The sequence below is a fragment of the Phalangium opilio genome, unplaced genomic scaffold (assembly GCF_054372755.1).
Source record: "Phalangium opilio isolate 3A_F unplaced genomic scaffold, DU_Popi_V2 ptg000082l_1, whole genome shotgun sequence".
Lineage (NCBI taxonomy): Eukaryota > Metazoa > Arthropoda > Arachnida > Opiliones > Phalangiidae > Phalangium > Phalangium opilio.
The window spans coordinates 10,149,950-10,172,516 of record NW_028324189.1 but is presented as its reverse complement, the minus strand read 5'-3'; the positions used below and the strand labels follow the sequence as shown (position 1 = coordinate 10,172,516).

Here is a 22,567-nt window from a genome sequence, read left to right as displayed (position 1 = left end):
GTTGGTTCATTTCTTCGAATGGCTTCGATTCTTGGACTGTTCAGTCCCATTCTAGGCGTGTAACTGAAACTGTAGCTATTTTCCATCATTTTATACGTAAAAGGGCTTGGAAAGAATGACCTTCGTTTCTTGAAGAATCTGACCCCGTCACCCCTGCATAATTAATTAATTTGTTGATGCTCTACGTCTAAAGTTATTACCCTTGAAACAAAGACATAAGAATTTGACGTTTACGCTGACGTCAATTTACAGCCTTTTTTTTTTTTTAAGTATTTGGCTGGTTGAGTTACAATATAGACGTACGCGTACACGTTACAATTATTTAGTAATATAAGAAACACTTTGATTTTAAACTGGCAAATGTTTAATATATCATCATCATCATAATTATATAAATCGTGATATAGTTAAATTTTTAAATCTTTAGAAATATAATACAACAACAACAAAAAATGGCGTATTTCGGTTCAAAACTTTTGCAGGAAAAAAATATCGCGATTTGATTTTATCTTTTCCGAAATAGTCTGTCCACCGAATCAGAACCAATAGACCATTTCGACTGTGAAATATTTGGTTGTAATCTTAAGTAGATCCATGACACAAAAACACTACAGAGCAGGCGCCAAATGCGAGATGGAACGCCAAGTTTTACCCATCTGCCGCGCCCTATTAGTTTGATCGAAATGGTCGACATTATACTACACACTCCGCCTTGGATTTGATTGATTCTGACACAGAGGACAAACTATAATAATGCATGATTGCATGACGTCACGGAGGTGGAGGGGGGTGTTACTAATGATTAAGATTATTTTACCGGCCGCTAGTTTCGTAGAACAGAATATAAGCATCTTCTTTCACGATGTCATTTTCGCTGACGGTGGTGACGCGCGTGTCATCGTACAAATGCCATTGTCCATCGCTAGGTCGTTTGCAGAAAGCCGTGTAATGTCCCGACAATGGCGTTCCCCTGTGGTTGGATACGGCGTATAAACGATATTTGGACGGGGTGCAATCGGACGAAACGAAGCGACTGACGTCCAAAGAGTCGATGGGGAACTCGACCAAGTTACTTAACTTGGATCTGTAACGTTCCCCGGGCGAAAAGCGCTTCAAATGTAAAACCAATATTTCCGGTAACTTGTGAATGCTGAAACCTTTGGTGCAAACCCTCCTTTCTTTACATTTTGAGCATGTCGGTTTTTCATCACCGTCTAATCTTTCTTCTTCCACGAAAGACGCCAAGCATTGCGAGATGGTGACTCGTCCAACGGACCTCGGTATTGGTAAAGACAGATCCCAGAACGGATCGAACGTGACCGATTTGTAACCGCAGTGAGTGCAAGTTAGGGTACTTTTCAGTTGACCCACGAATAGATCTACCATCTTGCTGTCGTTGCCGGAAGTGTAACGTTTCCAAGCTTGAAGCGCTTTTTGGGCATCGGATAAATCGTCGTCAATGTCAGTATTGTAGATGGGCGGTCTACCCGTAACTCTGTTTACATCCTCGTGCATTCCAAAGACGAGGTAACGCAAGAATTCTTGCGCGTCTTGCTGGCTGTATCCGGTGAATCTCGGAGCGAATCGTTCGATTTGACGCTTAAAGTCTAAGGAACTAACCGCCGTCGAGTCGGTTGTCGCTAATTCTTTCAGGAGGTTCGCGAAGTACCGGACCAAATCGCCTTTCATGGTACTTGTGGTTGTGTTTATGTCCGATGTATATCTTCCCCCGACTAGGTATTCTTGTAAAGGACGCGTACGGTAAAGGCACTGTATGACGGAGTTCATGAAACACGTATTGCCTAAATTGCGCAGACCAGCCGGGTTGCTTTCTCCGGTGGCGCCAACGTCATCGCCGCAAAGGCTTCCGGAACGTGAGTAACGGTTTAGGGAACCGGTACCATAAAGGTCGGTTCTCGATGACCTGCGGCTAACCGCCGGTGAGTAGGATCGGGGGCTACTAACTTCCGATAGGGTACCACGACCAGATGTAGAGGTAGGTGACGTGTCCCTGGTACGAGAGACTCCGTAACTTCGCGGGAGCGTTTGGTAACCTCTGTCGTAACTTCCGGTATCGCGCTGACGGGTAAGTTGCGGTGATGAAAGGACGGTTCGGCTGCTAGAGTAACGGCTTCTGAAATGCGAATAAACATCAGGTGAGACGCGTGATCTTCGATAAGAGGACGGTATTTAGTTGTTAAGGTTATGGCCGAAAAATGCAAGGCCTAACTTCTTGGGGTATCGTTAGGCCTAACGCGAAAGAGTATCGAGTCTTTTTTTACTTACGATGTGGGTGGCAAGGCAGATTCACGCTCTCGACTGGCAACTTCCGCCGCGTATTTGCTGATTGTAGTTGAACCGGAATAGTCGGTAGAGTACTTGCTGGGGCTGTTCGAACGACTAGAGTAGCTGTTAGATATACTCGATGTTGAGCGACTGGGTGAAAGGGAGCTAGACGAAGTGGCGTATTTAGAAGTGATAGATGTGGTGTATCGGGATCGATAACTCGGGGTATAACTGCTGGTAGATGTACTAGTCCCACCGTAATCCGATGTCGGTCGATAACGCGAACGCACCGACGTCGTCGAGTAATTGGACTCCGACGTAAACGACCTGTAATGAACGGACACTTCCTTTGATTAGTTGGATCGAATTGCCTACGCGGATGACTTTGCTTGGTTAGGTTTTATTATATTTTGTTTTGACATCAATATTGGTATCAGGTTCAGTTTTTTCCCCCCCTTGAAGCGACTTAGTTTCAGATCTCGTGTTATCATTTATTTTTGTTAGGTGGTTCGACTTTTACCTACTTTTATTAGTTATGGAGGAAAATTAATAAGTCTTATTTACCTGGGTGGTCGTTCTGTCAGAAGTGGGGATGAAGCAACAGGCATCTTGGTGATGTTTTAGGCTCGGTTTTTATTGATTTATAAGTGACTTCAGCCTCTATAGGGCATCAATAAGTCGCTGGATGTTTGCTGTAATTGAAATTAAGTATTACGACGTGATTCTTTAAAAATTACCTAGTAATTTAAGTATATTGAAGGTTTAGGGTCGTGTGTTATAATGCGAACTCGACTTCATACCCGCTAATCCTTGCTATAAGACAATTGGCAGGTAACCCAACTCTAAGGTTTTGCTATATCTATTTACAAAGGTAACTTTACAAATTAAAAGTATCCCATAGACTGCCACCTTGAATCTAACCATATAGACTTTAATTTTAATTTCAACTAAACTAAGCTCGGATTAGTATTTAGAAAGTTCTGAAATTTACTTGAAAAATTCTCCTATAATCGGACCCTATTTGGACAAACTTTTGGGAGAGATTCAAATAAACCTTTACATAAATTTCGGGCGCGTAGGCGGTCTTTTTTAAAAAAAATTAAAAGACATTATGACGCACCCCTTTCAATATAACTTTAAAAAGAAAGAGGAAAAAATGGATTTAAGATTAAATTAAATTCAACTCACCAGAATTAAGGCAAAACCCGTACACAGCTAAGAAACGTCCATTTTAATCAAAAGGTCGGAACTTTTTTTAATCGGTTTTAAGTATTTAAGCTTCGTAAGTAACGTTGGCGCGAGGATAGATTCAAAGTAGTTCGACCGTCGGCTTGGATGAATTTTTGCTAAAAACGTCGTTGCTGTCGCCTTGCGCGTTTACAGGGGGAAAAAAACCTTGGGTTTGGCTCTGCTCCGCTCTCTATGGTGGAACTACTACTTAACTTTTAAATGGGAACGCGGTCGAATCGGAAACTATGCCAAGTATACGACTCGCCGGCGGCCTCGCCATCATTTTTGAAATGAGGGAATGAAAAAAAGAAATGTTACCGGCGTCACGAGTTCGAAAATAAACTGGGCTAAGGATCTATCTCTCTCTTACTAACTTTGCTTAGCTATGAGGATACGATAGTATAGGCATGACTTTCTTTCTCTATTGACGAAGACGCTAAGCTAAGCTCTAGCAAATAATTATAGATTCTCCTCTTAAAGTATACTGTATACAATTCTATGGACGCCCGGCATATACTACCACCACGTCTTTAGCTTCGTTCCTTTTTCTTCTGCACGCGCCTAGCTGCTACTACAGTTACTTTGTCCAACCCCTTTCCCTACCGTCTCCGCGTTATCCTCCTTTACCATATACCCATGTCTTGGTATTTTAGATGCCCATAAATTGAAGTGAAGTATATTTCTTCTTGTTATAATAAGTCTCTAGATTATGAGATACGTGACGTCTAGCTAGGTTAGAAATCACCATAACATGATCACTTATGAAATCACTTAACGAAATCTTTTGTAGACCAAATTTAATGTCAGGTTTAATTTAAATTAATTTAATTTAATTTGATTACATTACGTTATCGGCGTGGTTGATTCCCCTTATGATTCCTAGATGTGAATTTTTTTAATTGATTAATAAGGATATTTCCCCCCAATATTTCACGAAAGTCCTCGGTTTTCCTGAGATTCTTTATAACATATTCTGTGTGAAATTCGCCTGCAAATTTCACAACGATGAGATTCTATCCTAATAATGATTTCTCAATGGTTTCATGGGAATCACCCGCCCCAACCAAAATTAATTCCAAATATGGATTTTGATAGGGGGTTATTCCCAACCCAAGTACGATTTCATCTCGATATTTTTTTAATAAACTTTATTGATAGATTTTGGAATTGTATGTCCCATATATTTCACGAGATTTCCTGCGATTTCGTGAGATTTATTATGTCCGTGAAATTCGCCTCAAATTTCACGAGATCCCCTCCCGTTTTTGTAATTCGTAATTTTTCTCGAGATAACGTGGAATCACCCCCCAAATCCTTAATTATTTCAAATATTTGAAAGTTGTACTTAATTTTGTACACTACTCTTGATTTCGTGAAAGTGGTTAAACAATTTTAATATCGGATAATAATTCTTCACCACTTCAATTTATGGACTTCCTCGTTCCTCTTGTAACTTTACTTCCTGCATCAGTAAAGTAACTTTCCCTCTCTCTATCGGGGGTGCTATGGCGGGAAACCTACGCGGTTCCTAAGCCTACTCTTCCCGCCTTCTATACGGGTTAAGCTTAGCCTACACCCTCCCAGTATAAGATGCTGTGCCATAAGAAATTCCGGCTAGATTACGTAAAAAGATGGCCACACTCTCCCTCCATCTTTATGCAGGGTACTACAATCCCCATTGCAAATGGTCTCCAGAGCCCCGTACTGGTTGACTTGTGCCCTAGTGACTCGAATACTTGGTATTTGACGTGTATTATTCATTTCGAACTATGTATTTGGGTTCAAAGAAGTATTTTAGTTTGTTGCTGTTTTGTGGGAGGTTTTTTTTTTGGTAGGAGTGTTATCGTTAATCTCTGTGGTATATAAGTCACTGTGTTGATGGAGTATGGCATTTGGAAATAGAGTTGGTCTCTAATTTAGGTTATATAACTGTGGTCTGACTGTTCATAATGGTTCGACCATCATTTTAAGTTCAAAGTTCTGACCTTTCTACTAATAAGAGTGTTTACTAATGGGGCTAGAGAAATTTCTCCCCCCCCCCCGTTTTTTTAATTTGAAAAACCTAATGACCTTTAACTCCTATTTTTTAGAATCAATTGCATGATACGTAACCAAAATTCTAAGGATAAACAGTGCCTGAATCATTTGGTATTGTCAAGAAGTGATATTTTGTTTATTAGGGAGAAGATATAAGATGCCGAAGTATTCGCGCGCCATAGTCCCAGTTCCCCCTTTCAAAATACAAGGGGGAACATAAAAGGAGGCCTCGGGCTATTTCGCCTCTCCTCAGTCGGAAAATACGTCATTTTCGTCATTCGCGTCGCGCTGACGTGAGTTTTCAAGACCCAACGAGATGCTGGTTGTAATTTAGAGGCGGCGGGGATTAACTCCGGACCTACGTTTGGACTGGAGATAAAGCTGGAAATGTGGCGAATTTACACCTTCTCCCTAATAAACTAGATATCACTTCTTGGTATTGTTTAGGTCTATAATAAATAATAATAAAAGGTTTTTATTTCGTGCAAGGAAGGGTCAAGTTCGCAATCTATTTACTAATTAATATCAACACAAACCTTTATACGAAGGATCGAGCCAAGATAAAAATTAAGAAAACTTCTATGGATAATTTTGGATAGGACGGGGTCTTGTTCGCATTATAACGCCGGTTCTTGTTTACTTTCTTGTACACGGAACCCTCTAGGAATAAACTGGGATATTTTTTTGCTTTCCTGGCGCGCGACGCAATCTTACGTGCCATTTAAAGAGTGTATACCCTCATTCCGTGTCACGTGACACTGCAATTTAAGCTAGGAACACCCATTTATATCTCACAGGTGATTCATAACCGAAAATGAATGAGTTATTTGTACATGTCTATAAATATGTTAGAGGAAAAAAAATACCCATTTTTTCTTCGCCTACAGACTTGGACGCCTACGAAAATCTCAACCTCTAGACTTTTCGTTTAACTTAAGAAATAAAAAAAAATGAGTCTTGTTCGCTTTAGATAGAAGTTCGAAAGAGGGGCGCTAATTATTTTCGTATATTATTACGATTATCAGTTAAGTATGGTCAGGGATAGATTTAATTTTAGAAGTAGGAATGGAGAACGGTTAGTATTTACTTCAGTCCGACTCATAGCCCAGTATAGAGCCCCTCCCTCCAACACGTAACGAAAAGTTCAAATTATCTTATTGGCTCACTTAAACTACGTTTTGATGACGTTGCTGACGGGGACGGCGAAAAATACGTAATTCCTTTATACCTCTGTCGCTATGACCCGCCTCTTCTTTCATACCCCTCCGTCCCGTGGAACGGGGTCCGGGACTATGACGCGCGCCCACATGGCTCTGTTCTCCATTCCTGCTTCTAAAATTAAATCTATCCCTGGTATGGTATATAGACTCTGCGCGTTACGTCGAGTGAGTGACCCCTCTTTAGAGCATAAATATTTTCAGATGAAGTTTCGTCAATCTCGACTTCAACAACAATAGTTCATTTAATTTTTTTAATTAATTTAATTTTTATTTCTCTTTGGTAACGCTTGGTAAGGTCCTTGGGTTGTTTTGCGTACGTGAGCTTAATATTACTTAAATTTCCTCGGATTATTTTTAAATTTAATCAGTTTAAAGGTCCTGGGGTGTTAAAAGAGATTCCGGACGGCGCCAATGTGAAAGTATAGATTTTTACTGTTTAACCGACTCGACCCTAATTCTATTTTAAATTTAGAACCTTGTGACTCATCTTTAAGGGATTCTTTATTTAGCTTTATCTCTTTCGATTCCAAAAACATTACCCACAAAATTATTCAGTGACAAATTATATCGTTTTAACATAGAGATAGTCAAGTAGTTGAGTCCCTCTTTCGACATTCTAAGTTTTAAAAAAAAAATTGGGATGAGTAAGTTGTTTATTTTACAGTTTTAACCCCAAAAATTCCATTGGAAACTGAAATTGTAGGTAGTACTGAACTGATAAACAAATAAATAAATAAATGTAGACGTAGTTGTAGGTGTGAACGCGGCCAACTTGATTTTTCTCAAGTTTTGGAAAAAGTTTCACAGATGGCAGTGTATGGTTCTAAGTTTCAAGAATTTGATTTGTGGCGGGATTTTTGAATTACTTCAAAATGCGTGGTTAGTTTCATTTTAGCTCGGTTTATGTTCACTGTGCCTTTAATTTTATATATTAGATACTTAAAAGAGTAGTGTCATGAAAAAATAATTAGTCTTACCAAAGTTTATATTCTCTTACATTTATTTGAATTGATTTGGGCTTACCTGGTTCAATTTGCAACTCCGAGCCCTCAAATTAATATTATTTAAACAATAACTGGTTTTTCACTTAATGTGGATTTTTTGTCATTCTCCCATTGTTGGTTAGCCAACAGACCGCTGAGAAAGACGATAGGGTTTTCTCTATATCCTTCAAGTGAGTGACACTACACCTTTAATTAAAGGTATAGTATCAGAATCAATTTAGTTATAATAATAGAAAATCGAAAAGCATAATTTTTATTGTTATATTTCGCTTCTTAAAAATTAACAAGAAAATTTCAAAAATTTTAAATATACGTAGAAAAAGATTGAGGGGGTAAAATTTTCATCGATTAGGTTAGGTTATAGTTAATAGTAAAAGCAGCTCCAAGCGGAAGACTGAAACAGAAAAAAATATATAATTAAGTACAATATTAAACTTAATTAAATCTTCTTAGACTAATTTTAATTAAATTTACCTTAATTGAACCTCCTCCATGCTTGAGCTGGGTCAGACTCCGTTACGTTTCTTATAGTCAGTCGGGTTTGGGTTCAAAATAATTAGCGATTAGCTGTTAAATATTTTTAAACTGTAAATTAATAAAATGTCGTAAAAATTAACTTATTACGGTAAAGGTTAGGACATTTTAGCTTTAAACCGTTGTAAACACGAAATTGAATGAGGAAGATACATATATAGGGATAGAATATTGTGACAATAGCTTCGAAAAGGCGTAGAAGATTCGAGTTTTGCGGACATTTCCGGACCATTAGGCTTAGCGACGTGGCAGTGGTTAATCTTCAAGCTAATCCTATTAGAACCTCGTTATATTGTTTACGGATAAAGTCTCCCAGTATGTGTGGTACACAAGGCTTTTCAAAATGTAATTTTAAGGGCTTTCCCAGAATTACCTCTCTCTACCTCTCATTGTTTGGTTTTAACTAACCGTAATGGTTGAAAATTATTCTGTCCGCTTTACGACTAATAATTATGAGAAAGGCACTTTAGTATATATAGTTTCAACCTTGGGACCTAGATTTTGTACCGCAATTATTGTTTTTTTATGTTTCTACTAAACTAATTTTACTTGGGGTTTATTTTTAGTACTGGAAAAATTATATACGTTCGCTAAGCCTAATCCGGAAATGTTTACAAACCCGTATTTAAAACGTTAAATTTAATTTTTTAACCCCCTCAAATTTTCTAACGACAATTATTTTTTTTATACAATTACGCTGAAAAACACATTATTTTTATACATAAAATTAAAGGTCTACTAAATTAATATAATAATAATTATCTATTATATTAATTAAAGGCGAAAATACCATAGATATTATATTTAAAAGCAGACCTTAAAATATAAATTATAAATAATTAATAACTCGCGCTTATAATTCGTTCGATTGAGTTTTAATTTTCGTTTTGATTTTAAATTTATTTTGTTTTTATTTGGCAGTATTAGAGAGGTTAAGTTTACTGTTTTATTATGTAGTGAACTTAACTTCCCTAATAACTAATTCATTTCATAAATTATTCCCGGATAATCGTGTCGTATCGAATTTAAATTAATAATCGTAACAAAACGCCCTAAATATTCTAAAAAAAAGTTCTTTAAGAGATTTGATTGTCCTTTCATCCAATTTACAAGTCATCCTCGTAGACAATTTCAACGTGTTGCGTACCAGGCGGGGTACGATACGTTGGTGGTACATTGACAGCGGCGTGTTGGTAAATGTAGTCGTCGAAACTTCCGGTTTTTCTTCGGATTACTTTGGGACTATGTTTAGGAGATTCTCCCCTGATAGTGTGTGCTGGAGGCCAGGCGATGTCCTTATTCCTTCTAGCTGGTGGTGGTGATTGGATAAAGGGTAGAGATCGAGATGAAGCTGATTCAGTTGGGTGCCAGGCGTTGGCCGCGCCACCTGATGGGGTCGGAGGTCGAGCTGGTTGCTCGCCTTCTCCGTTTTGGGGAGGCCAAACGAATTTTTTGCTGCCTGAAAAATTGAATTATAAATTGAATATCAAGAGTGGATTGGTTTGCAATGAAATTCTAGTAGAAATAGGCTCGAATGAAAGGTTTTATTAACCCAAGATTTCAAAGTTTTGTTTCAGCTTTAATATTTGCACCTGCAATTTTCAAAAACGCCCCAACAAGTACCTAACCTTTCTTGTGGATTGGTTAACTGCCCCCAAAATTATAATGGAAATAGGCATTCGAATGATAGGTGTCAGAAACCTAAGATTTCAAAGTTTTGTTTGAGCTTTAAAATTTGCACCTGCAATTTTCAAAAGAGCCCCAACAAGTACCTAACCTTTTGACTCCAGAATGGATTGGTTTGCCCCAAAATTATAATGGAAATAGGCAATCGAATGATAGTTTTCAGAAACCCAAGATTTCAAAGAATTGTTTTTAGGTTTAATATTTGCACCTGCAATTTTCAAAATAGCCCCAACAAGTACCTAACCTTTTGACTTCAGAGTGGATTGGTTGATTGTCCCGAAATTGTAATAGAAATAGGGTTCGAATGAAAGGTTTCAAGGATCCAAGATTTCAAAGAATTGTTTAAGGTTTAACATTTGCACCTGCCATTTTCAATTATCAATGAGACCCACCCGTAGAAAGGGTGCATTTCCTATTTCCTCATATGCAAATCAACTTATTTTCTACTTCCAATGTTGGGTTATTTCGAAATATATATTTAGAAACGTTGACTTTTAGTTAAATGTCAGAATAGTAAATTGCAAAATCCTTTTTCTACAGATTTTTTTTAACGTAGCTCTCTCTAAGATTATAATTTTTGAAGTTAATTATTTTTCGACGAGGTTTCTACCTCAGATTTGGGTAACCTTCAGGTTGTCTGTCAACTTTGTATATCAAGTGATACTTATATTTAACCGTGACTAAACTTTGTTAGGCCTAGAGCCTGAAAGTTATGGGCCACAAAAACGTTAGAGAATTCATCTCGAAAAACCTAAATTTAGCTCTGGCTATATCTCCTTAAAGTTATATCGTTTTAAGTTTAACCGGTTTGGCACAGTTTCGATGGTAAAAAAAAGGTTTTTTTTTTTGTTTTCTTAAATAAAAAAAACTTTGTTATGGTAACCTTTATAATTCCTAGGATATGGCACCAGGCCCTGTCGTAAAACTAAGTTTTAAAAACACCCTTTTTTCACCAAAAATAATTTATGTTATCTCAAAGCCGGCTATACTAATTTGGTATGGGATGAAATTTGTTTAAAACAAAGGCTTCTAGGTCTAGAATAACATGAATCAAGGTAATTTTACTCGAGAATATTAGACACCCATTTGACCTAAGAACTGTCTTAAAATTATACGGTACCTTTATCATGCGTGAAGTTTGGCGAAAATCCAGTTCGTGGAAGATCTCTAACGCTGGAATTCTGTTATACAATAATGATAGTATCTTTAAGACCAAGTATGTTTTTTCAGTACAAAGTATCTTCTTACCTTTGGCGGCCATACTGGAGTTCCCCCTCCTCGCCTGGTGACATTGGGTGATCCCATTGTAGGCGAATCGGGTGTCATCCTTGACGTTGAAGTCAAGGGTACTCTATCCCCCGTTTTTGTCATTGAGCCCACGTGACTCGCGTAGTAAGGGTTAGTCTTAACCGGCGGAATTTTGCCTCGGGGTTGTTGTTGCTGCTGTTGCGCTTGTTGTTGCCTCCTTAACTGTTCTTGCCTTTCTAGTTCCTGTTGCCTCAGTAAATCCTGTTGCCTAAGTTGCTCTTGTTGATATTGCTGTTGTCTCAATTGCTCCTGACGAATTTGCTGTTGGCGCAATTGCTCTTCTTGATATTTTAGCCGAAGTTGTTCCTGTCGGGCTTGCTCTTGCTGCTGCTGCTGTTGTATTCTAAGTTGTTCTTGTCGAGCCTGCTCCTGTTGCTGTTGTAATCTAAATTGTTCTTCACGCCCCTGATCCTGTTGTTGAAATCTCTGCTGCGGTTGCTGTTGTTGTTGCTGTTGCAACCTAAGTTGTTCCTGCTGTCGAGCTTGCTCTTGTATGTATTTCTGTCTTGCAAGTTCGTGTTGTCTAATTTGCTCTTGGCGTATCTGTTCTTGACGTATTTGTTCCGATTGCGAGTATTGTTGTTGGCTAGATGATGTAGTTGTTGTTGAGGTCACTCGCTGTTGATACGACTGTTGGATATGTTGCTCAGACTGGTATTGTTGAGGTTTAGGTGGTCCTCCTATGCTTATGCTTTGTTGGGAAGTGTAGGAGCCCTGACTCTCATAAGCTGGCCTCGTTGGAGGCTGGGTTTGCTGAAACTGCGCCGTGGTCGCTCTTTGCGCTTGATTATAACTCTGAGCGTAGTTCTCCCTCGATTGCAAGGGAACTCGGGTCTGTAGCCAAGAAAAGAGTCAGGAATCGAAAGACGTTAGTCACTTTCTCGAGTCTTTTTCCACTACCCCCTTAAAGAATGCCAATCATCTTGTAGGGTGGGATTTTCAGCTAAGATGCATCATGCTATAAAACTAAGAAGGTGTAGAGGGGGTGTCTTTCCTAATTCCGAGACATTGGACATTATACACCTCTTGCGGCATAAACTCCCATGGCCAGTCAGAGCGTTATTTAGTGGTAATTAAGGCCATATAGGTGGAAATTCTCATCTCGTGAAATCATGGGTAAAAAAATGTGCTTAAAACTTGAAAGTTGAAAAAAGATGAAAGTTAGTGAAAGATTTCTGGAACATTATTGTCCCGAATTGTCCGACCCCTCCTTGCATGCATTGTTTAGTTTAAAAAGATAGTATTTAGGCTAAGAAACCTTGAAAAATAAGAGAAAATTTAGTAGGAGGAGCGCAATTGCTGACTGGGTGGTTTTCGATTTTTGTTTCTTTTTTTGCGATGCCGTCCCGAAATACAAATCTTGGAAGACAACGCGGACTGGGGTTTATATTCTTAAATTAGAACGAAAACAATTGTTCTTGGCGTTCTAATTAGCCTAATGTTGATTCATTATAAATCCCAAGAACTATCTGACACAATTTTTTTTGACTTTTATCTCGAGTCTCTCAGTGCTTGAGGTTTTCAACCCCAATTTACGCTGCAATCTGATTGTATAATCAGCCTGAAACTGTGCGTATGGAGACTTTTTAGGCTTAACTAAGAATAGACAGGCGGTGTTTTTGAGATTTGTGTTATTTCCTGAAAATTTTAGCACACCAGACTAAGGTAGGATTGTTAAGATAGTTCTTTTACCTGTTGTTGAGTGCTAGCTTCGATATTAGCTAACTTGGCTTCGTTCCAACTTTGTTGACCAGCGTATTTTGACGACTCTTGACTAGTTTGCCTCTTGTAGGGTTGGTAGTAATTTACACCAGTCTGGTAACGCTCGGACGCCTGTTGAGACTGGTAACGTTGTTGTTGTAATTGGTACTGTTCTTGCTGGTACTTGGCGTCCGAGATTTGACCGTAGTCTGTAATGTTAATGGTGGATGCCAGTGGCTCTTGAAAACGGACGCTAGGTCTTGGTGGAGGTGGAGGAGGTACTTTTCTGTAATTACGTTGACCATATATCGTTGGAAACGCGTGTTGTGATTGGTTAAAGGAATTTTAAGGTCAATTACTTTCTGGGTGGTGGTAATGGTTGACCTTCCTCTTCCTTAAGTAACTTAAGGACGTTTGATTCGAGTACAACTGGTGGTGATTGAGGACCAAGATGGTTCAATCTATTTGTATTACGGTAGATTTAACCTTTTGACTTGTGTTTCACGAAATGTTTAGGCCTGATTCTTAAAATTTGGTACGATAAAGTGTGTTTTTGTGTGGGTCTAATTTTCAGTGACACATTGTTTGACCTTTTCGTAACCTTTTTGGCTTTGAGAAGAAGCTAACTATGTCTTACTGAATCTTTGAGGGACTCTCGGGTCTGTCCGTCAAAACTGTTGTCTGCAAAGCCAATGTGTCCGCGACGTTTTCTGTCGAGTAGAGTTGTAGAGGCGAGTTGTACTTAGAATGGACAACAGCCTTGACTACCGGAGGTTCGTTCTGAGAAAGTAAAATATTTTTCCAAAAATAAAACACCAGAAAAGATGAGAGAGACACGGGATAAGATAGAAGTTATATTTTTTAAGGCAATATTTTTCTTTAACTTTTTTTATAAATTTGGTTTTTTTTAACGCCACTGCTATGACTTGGCTCTAATCCACGAAATTTTTCGTTGAACAAAATTCCGAAAAGTTTCTTTTTTGGATAGAGAGTTTCTGCAATTTCCCCGTGAATCTTTAGCTCTGAGTTACGATGCTCGTAACTCAATTAACGATTTTAAAACTTAATTTAATAACCAATTAGAAGTTCTGCCCTGATTTTTATCTAAATTTCACAGAAACCTTAAAGATATACTGAAGAATTATTTTTTTTGGCATTTTCTCACTGTTGGTGAGCGCAGATAGAATTAATGGATAGAGGTTCAGTTTGAGTCAGTACTAGACTAACTTAGCCCTCACAGAAGGCCTGGCAATACTGCACTAAAGTTAAAGGCCGATTTCCAGAGAAAAGAGTTCTAGCGAACAGAAAACCGAGCATCGAGACTAACCGTGCCGATTTTCGAATCCCCGTTGGGATAAAAGATGGAAGGGTTCTAGCTAAGTGAAAGCCGTGCAATGTGGTTCTAGCGAACTGAAGATGAACAAATGAAATCCTTTTAAGTTTATTTCCACTCGAATTTTTGCTTTCCCCTGAAGGAAATTCTCTATTGCGTATTTTCAGTTTGCTAGAACCACATTGCACTGATTTCAGTTAGCTAGAACCCTTCCATCTTTTTCCCCAGCGGGGATTCGAAAATCGGCACGGTCGCTCCATTGTTAGTCTTGATGCTCGGTTTTCAGTTCGCTAGAACTCTCTTCGGTGGAAGTCGGCCTTTAAAGCTGAATGTTCCGTAGCTATTTTAGTGAAAACTATCAGTACTCTTAACAAATTTTGAGGTTTGATTTTTTTTTACTCATGCCTATAATTTCGGTTATTTATTCATGCGATGGTTAAATGCATTCATGACTCTGGTTCCACATACCTCTTTGCGACTTCTCAAGAGATCTTCCCTGAAACGAACCGAAAATGGCGGGAGAAAAAAAATATATGAGAAATATTATTCTAGTCACTCCCTCAAAAGTCGAAAGCATGCAAGAAAGTAACACGATCTTATCCACCCCTTTGGCTCGCTTCCCCCAAACCAATTGGTTTTACCGTTAGAAAATTGAGTTACTTTTATGTTTTTTTTTTTTTTGACTTCTTCAGTGAAATCGACAGAAATATATAACATCCCGTAGTTTAAAATTCACAACACGTATTATCAATTTGTTCTGTTGAGGAAAGAGCTAGGTCCTCGCTACGTTGTTCTTTCTTAAGGTTAAGGTTAACGCTTAACGAATTCAGTATGGGCAAGGTCTTCGTGTACGACCCCAGAAAGTTAAAAGAATTGACCTGGATAGGTTTGGGTTTAATTGGGCCCTAACTTTGGTCGCAATGGGTGCGTAGTTATAAATTGAATTTATTTTGCTATATTGGTTTGAAATCTGTTTTTATAGTATACCACCCAAGGGAGAGTACTAATTAAGTGATCCAAACTAGATTTTTATCTCATTTTAAGTTAACCGATGTTATGGGACAGTACCGCTGGTTATGTTCGCGCAAACAGGTAGGGACAGTGTCCTCCAACTTGCGTTTTTAACTAACACCAATAATTGCCTTCTTTACCCTTTAACTATTCTCCTAACCTAAAGCTCGAACCCACAACATAACTCCAAGCATCTCCAACCTTCTCTCTCTCTGTCTCTGCATGATTCATTTGGAATTTGGGTAAGGTGTTCGGTATTAGACAATCTGCAACCGATTAATAAAAGTCAGGCAGATTAAAAAGTCAACGACTCGTGGTAAAGACAAACTAAATTATACGAAAAGGTGTTTCCAATTAGGCTTAGGAAGTATGTTATTATACTAAAGGTGTTTGGAATTAGGCTTAACGTCCTCCCTTTTCCCCCATCGTTTAGGACTTTAGTTTATAAATAATTTAGGAACGAATACAACACACCCATCGATGTAGGTGGTCGAGATACGAGAGTCGATATTAAATCAAAAAACTAAAACTACTTAAATTAAGGCCCAGAGGTTATCCTCGATCTAAGCCTATTTCTGACACATTTACTACTGCATTAGAAGAATTCCTAGTCCAATAATTCCCAGGATTAATAATATACCCGGTAAACAAGATAATTCGGACATAGATATCTCCGTCTGTCTCGACTCTTCTTCTGTCTTTCCCCATCCTCTCTTTACTCCCAAAGAGACGATATTTCCCCAAGTACTAAATCACTCTCATCCCTTGCTCTAAAGAAACCTATTAATAGATCATGATTCACTGTTTGGTTGGAGAAAAACCAAGGCTTAAGAGAGTGAGAGGAAATATATTTTTTTTTATTTTGGATGGGATGTGATGGAGAGAGTGGAATATTGATATTATTATAAACTAAATTCCGATCCCTGTACTCGTGCGTTTAAAAAAAGCACCGCTGTATTTGCACGCCTAGGAAATTTAATCACTTGTTTATATTCGGGATTGGTTTAAATAAATCTTTTTCTACCCACCATGGAATTGCTGTTGGGGAAAAGAGATTTAGAAATTTTAAATTAGGCTTAAATCCTTCCATTCTCTCTCTGATGGATTTGGTGTTTCGTAAAAATAATTGGCGTTAATTACCTCGCAGATTTTAGGCTTAGCAAGAGATATACCGTCAAATATAATGCGCATAGGGTCATAGGTCATAGGTACTTTCCGTATTGATACGGTTAAACTCGTAAATCCGTAAATCTCTCATCGAAAAAATTCGTTCTGGGTCAAATTTGGTTTATTTACTTTTAAATTTCTCGTGTAGCTAAAAGCTTATTATCTTTAGATTGGAGAAAATTTAAACAGAAAAAGCGTACATGTTATCGGTCCAATTGTACTTGTACCCGTGGACGTTCACGTACTGCGTACATTTGGCAACCGTACTTAAGTTTGAAATGAACCACCGAAAGCGATGACAGATACAATGTATTTCCGGCAAAATTATTACTAAGATAATGGGAACGCACCCTTACTCCATTGTAGGTTCATACCCCTACAACGCTAGTAAGTCACGTGATATTCATAGCAACCATCATTGTGCCAAAGTAAAGTTATTAGTCACATTCGAAACGTTTTCTTTAGGGCTCGGTTTTGCTTAAATTGTTTTTACACTAAGACTTTCTTCGCATAAAACTCGGATGTAGGATATATTTTTTGGGCGCATAAGGCGACGTCTCACGAGACTGTACCATTTGTTATATATTATTGCTTTTCTAGACTGTATTTACATCATTATATCTAAAGGCTTTTTATGATACTCGTAAAAATATGACGCCCACTGATGGTGGAAAAAGAGAAATGTACTTAGCGCAAGAAACTCGTCAACTACAGCCCATAAGTTGACGTGGTTTCTATTTAACTAAGGTTTAGTAGATCAGAGCGTGGGCTATTGGCTCTGGTCCAATATGATTTGTAGGGTTAGACCAACCAATAATTATTTACATTAAAAAATACGTTAAGTTACCAACTTTTCACAACAATTAAACGGAATAAAGCCAAGATAAACTTACGATTTTCACGTATGTAGTATAACACTTGTAAAAACCTCAGCTGTACAATTTTTGACGTCTCTCTGGACTTTCTCTATATAAGTTTACCAAAGTAATTACGCTATGTACTACCACCACCTAAAACTTTCGTTTAAGTAAGGGGACAAAACGGTACGAGATTTAATTAATTAACAAGTCATTTCTTTTTTTTTTCTTCACTCTCCTGTATATCTAAAACGTGCTACAACCTCCGCGTTGAGTGTGAGTTGCTCTCATAATGTTTCTGCTCAAACTTTACTCTGTTTTCTCTGCTCGACCCCATCCATACCCGCTCCCTACGCCCCCTTATAGAACAGTTCTAGCAGACACACACTTAAAATCTAGCGTAGCTATTTTTGGGATTGATGGAAGCTGAGTTAGAGAGAGAGAGAAAGATGAGGATCTAGTCCTGGATGCGGAGATGAATATAGAGTGCGATTCATCCTTAGAATGAATTTGTTTTAATGGGGGTAACAGGTTTATCTATACTGAAAGATGTGGCGATTGTAAGGTTGGTTTAATCTTTGTTTTTGATGATGGAAAGTGTATACTAGTCCGGGTTCCCGCGCGCCAATGGGGTGAGGGACATTCCAACTCAACAGGTGATCGTTATGAGCTAAGCCTTGGCTTTATTTCCGTCATACTTTAGGCGTAGAGATGAGTCTAACCTTACTTCTCCGAGCTTCGTTGGCTGGCTGGAATTCAAGGGGCGTGGGAGGACTTATTAAACCTGGCTCTAACTTGATTTCCAGCGAGGAGCTAATCACTTCGACTAAAGGCCTTTTCAGATGATACACCTTTTGACTCAACTAGATGGGTCAAATAGTCAAGTCAGCAAAAATTGGTCAGTGATCAATTTATATTTCGTGATTCAACTTGTCCAAACTTCTATTCACACGACCCAACTAGTCCAACTTCTGTTCACTCGACCTAACTAGATTACTCAACTCAACTTCATTCATCTAAATGGGTTAAAAAGTAGTATCGTCTGAAAGTACTCTAGCTAAGATACCCGGGACAGATTTTCCTCTCTAAACACTAAATAGTAGATACTCTTTTGGGTGGTATTTGTGATACGTCCCTCGACTTTGAGGTAGGTAGCTGGGGTTTAAACCTACCAGATAGTAGGTCAAAATGGAGTTCTTGGCATGCTTGCAACCCGCGTGTTTTTGGCTTAATACGAAGGTGGGAGTGGTTTTTAGTTTATATTGTAGGTGGGAATTCCGACGGCATGTGTGAAGTTGATATAAGGATTATGTCAAGGAAGTATTGGATTAGGAGTTTGAACTGCTATATGTAGCCCAAGGGATTTATGATTCTACAGTCAGTAGGCAACTTGTTATATTTTTACCTTCGTAATGTTAGATAAACGGGAATAGAGAGAGCATAAAATTTACAGAAAATGTCTAACGCTGTAGACGTAAGATCCATCAAAATCGTTGCTTTTAAATTTTCATTTCCAATTTGATTTTACTCGTGCAGCTTCATATGAAATTTAAACTTAATGACATAAGGTGCTACATCTTTTCGTACACGTTTCTCTGGTCAAAACGCTATATTAGTCTAATGAGAAAATACCGCGTTATAGATCGCCATAACTCATTATTTGTAGTTCTAATTTTCGTATATGCAAATTAGGTGTTTAAATATACAAACGCTCAAATTTTAATTATACTTGAATTCTGTTTCCCCGCCTTTTCTGGACCCTTCCACGTATATATTTTTATCGATTTCATGTTAATACTTTGTTAGTGTTTTAAAAGTTTCCCCCCGCTCTTTAAATAATCATATAAGGGTAGTTAAAAGGAATTGTACCGAGGCCTTAATTTTCCCGCCCAAAGGAATGAAGTTTTATTTGTTACCTAATGACGAACATTTCCACGCGGTTACGACAATGTTCCATGACTTCTTGAACTTCCCTGTTGTTCGAGAGAAAGAGGATCAATATTTGGAGATGAAATTATGAAAAGTTTGTAGTTTTAATAATTAATATAAGTCTATGCGTAAAAGTTGTTAGGGCTTTTAAGTTCATAATGGTTTAAAATTTTTAGTCTGTACAAAAGGAAAGCCTCGCGTGTTGTTCGTTGGAGTTCTATACTAATTATTTTATTAAATATTGATTATTTTGCATGCCCTTCTGATTAAAAAAATCTGGTATGCCCCTTTGTTTTTAGATATTATCAAGAAGCGATATCTAGTTTACTGGGGAGAAGGTATATGATGCCTAAGTATTCGTGCGCCATAGTACCAGTCCCCCTTGCAAAATATAAGGGGGGGACGTAAGGAGGCCGGGCTATTTCGCCTCTCCTCAGTCAGAAAATACGTAATTTTCGTCATTCGCGTCGCGCTGACGTGAGTTTTTAAGAACCAATGAGATGCTGCATGGTTGCAATTTAGAGGCGGGGATTAAATCCGGACCTACGTTTAGACTGGAGATAAAGCGAGAAATGTGGCGAATTTATACCTTCTCCCTAGTAAACTAGATATCGCTTCTTGATGCTATCTTATCTGGGGACCCAGAGAAATATTAAAAATTATCTCATAGAATCGTAGAAACCATTCAAATACTGCTTTTGCCTAAATTCAATCGAAATATTCCAGTATTATTATATAATTGGTCTAATAATAATTGTTGAAAATCATTATAGATATGAAGGATTCAAGGAAATATCGTAATACAATCGTTCGTAAAACTTTGAAATAATATTTAAATTTGCAGAAAAATATTTAAAAAACTAAATTCTTTCAAATTTCATCTCCAATATCATTGTGTAATCCTCCTTGCCTGTGATTGAGGTTTTGGACGTTGACTCTGCCGACCTGGATAACCTCATCACCCTCGTGCAGTCCCGCTCTCTCCGCTTGGCTGCCCTCCAGAACCTTTCAAAGACAAACAAGTGAAACAATAAAGGGCGGCAGAAGTATCCGCGCGTTCTTTTCGCCCCTTTTCTATCATACCCGCAGCTGAGCTTTGCTTTTATGCCTTATAGGCCTAAATGCTTAAAGCCTACATATAGACCATCCCGAGAAAGAGTCATTGTTATTACGGAAGCTCGGTGTCCCAATGGCTTATTTCTCCGGGAGCGCGCCAGTAGCTTGGTACCATTATCCTTTCCTCGCTTCCTTTCATAGCCAATTTATTCCTAAAACCCTTTTCTAGGCTATTCCCGCCACTATTTTCCCGCCTTTTCCACCATGCACGCGCAACACTTTCCCGCATTTTCCCCCCACGTGCAACACTCGCTTTTCCCGCTCTTCTTAGACCACGCCACTATTGTTCTAAGCCTGAATAACTTAGGAGCTTCTTGAATCGTAATTCCTGGAAATTATTTGGTAACTGCCAAGATTTTCGCTTCTGTTTGTATAACAGAACCGTCCAGCCAAATCTTCTATACTTCTATGTACACTTTCAAGGATTTTTGCTATATCAAATACCACGCTATCTTATTTGACTTGGGGATATGCTTATGTAATATTTAGGCAACTATAGTATATAGTATACCTGTAGATTATTATTGATTGTTTTCCCTAAATGTTGGGCGAGGATGTAGGTTAATTTCCGGTCAAGGAAATAGACGGTACACACAAATAATCTTAATTATGATTTTGTATTTATAAATCTTAATATGACGAAACGTTTTTTAAAATGGCATAAGTTATAAATTTCTTTGATTGCAAAGATGAATATAATGAAGATTTTTATCTATTCATTGTTTGAACGACTCTCAAACGAGGCTTAAGTCCCCACAAAAACTTAATATTAACAAGGGTTATATCAGAAATTCATTAAAATGAACTCCCAATAATATCCATATCTTCCCCTATTATATGACTCTCTCTCAGTGTAAAGGGAAGGTAAAACGCAAATCAATTACGTAATCAGTTCTGATCACTTCTATTTAGTAAACTGAATATAGTTTTCTTTTGTTTTAATATTTTTCCAATCCGCAACCATCTTGAAAAATGGCGGTAAGTAATACGAGAAAACCTTTATGAAATAACGTTAATTTCGCGTTTCAATTTGATTTCACTAATATTTAGTACCTTGTATGGTTCTCTATATAAAATAGACGGGTTTTGATGGTTCACTTTGCAGTTATCTTTTAAAATATCCAACTGCCAACGCCGCCTGCCAATTGACACTAGTTTTTAAATAATTGCAGTCTGTCTAACTTATTGCAACTGGCTTCTAGTAAATAATTTATCATTTAGTTCCACCCTCCCTTTAAAAAATCCTAGTGTCAGAGCCTAGTCCCTGCGAGACTGTTATCCCCTTCAGGGGCGCGAGTGTCCGTGCGGAGATAAGGATAACCTATCCCTATTATAGATAAACCTTAGAGAGATAAAAATATTTACCTGTTGCACAATATGTTGAGGTTGAACATCGGTACCTCCGATCATTCGAAATCCCCAAGGTATAGAGACATTTTCTCGCCTTAGTGATATCAAGAATGACCTTTGAAACGCCGCCATTTTTTCTTCTCCTTTTTAAAATCGATTAAATTAAATTTAATTTTAATCAAAAATATGTTTCGTTATCGTCGGATCCACTTAAAGCTAATCCCCCTTTTTCGAAAGGTTAATAATAATAAAGGGGATACGCGCCGTGGATTCTTACACCCGACGTTCGTTCACTCTCGCTTAGATATATAGAATAAATGATTTTTGCTAAGTTTCTGTAAAAAGTTCTCTTCTCTACCGCCTCTCTAAGGTCCTCCATCCCCTCTCCATTTCGTAATTTCAAGGGAGATTCATCTGAGTCAGAGCCAACTTATAACGTACTTAAGAACCGATGCCAAATATATTTTAATTGGTAATAAGACGTATCTTTAAGAATAATACGTTTTTTACCACCCCACCTCCCAAGATATAATCTTGTATACATGTTTTTTATATCTATGTTCATATTGTTTCCACTTGAAATTGAAATTTGTGGGGTCAGGTAGGCCTAATATCATATGCGATAATGTTGTATTCGCTACTTTTTTTGGTAGTAATGTGTCTAGACGGAGTTCGATTTTTTTTTAAATATATATCTGTGTTATAAGATATTTAAGGTCAAAGATTACCCTACTCTGTTTATGGCGAAATCAATTGTCGCCTCATTTTAAAGAAACTGTTTTAAATATTATGAAACAA

General features: G+C 37.9%; 2 protein-coding genes across 2 annotated transcripts; both read right to left on the bottom strand.

Moving 5' to 3' along the window:
* Window positions 1–161: 161 nt before the first annotated feature.
* LOC149651517 (ubiquitin carboxyl-terminal hydrolase 2-like) lies at window positions 162–4,224 on the bottom strand. The gene is made up of 4 exons (XM_089848458.1): window positions 3,475–4,224; window positions 2,851–2,978; window positions 2,287–2,613; window positions 162–2,134 (listed from the first exon to the last, which is right to left on the bottom strand). Exons 2-4 carry the CDS (start codon window positions 2,892–2,894, stop codon window positions 814–816), a joined length of 1,692 nt encoding a protein of 563 aa, XP_089704584.1. The 5' UTR covers window positions 2,895–2,978; window positions 3,475–4,224; the 3' UTR covers window positions 162–813.
* Window positions 4,225–7,999: 3,775 nt separating this feature from the next.
* Window positions 8,000–22,567, bottom strand: LOC149651516 (uncharacterized). The gene is made up of 11 exons (XM_089848454.1): window positions 21,785–22,567; window positions 20,214–20,308; window positions 19,291–19,347; window positions 14,808–14,835; window positions 13,644–13,786; window positions 13,366–13,467; window positions 12,998–13,292; window positions 11,246–12,139; window positions 11,118–11,178; window positions 8,252–9,770; window positions 8,000–8,171 (listed from the first exon to the last, which is right to left on the bottom strand). The coding sequence occupies exons 1-10, from the start codon at window positions 21,899–21,901 to the stop codon at window positions 9,418–9,420; spliced, it is 2,145 nt and encodes a 714-aa protein (XP_089704580.1). The 5' UTR covers window positions 21,902–22,567; the 3' UTR covers window positions 8,000–8,171; window positions 8,252–9,417.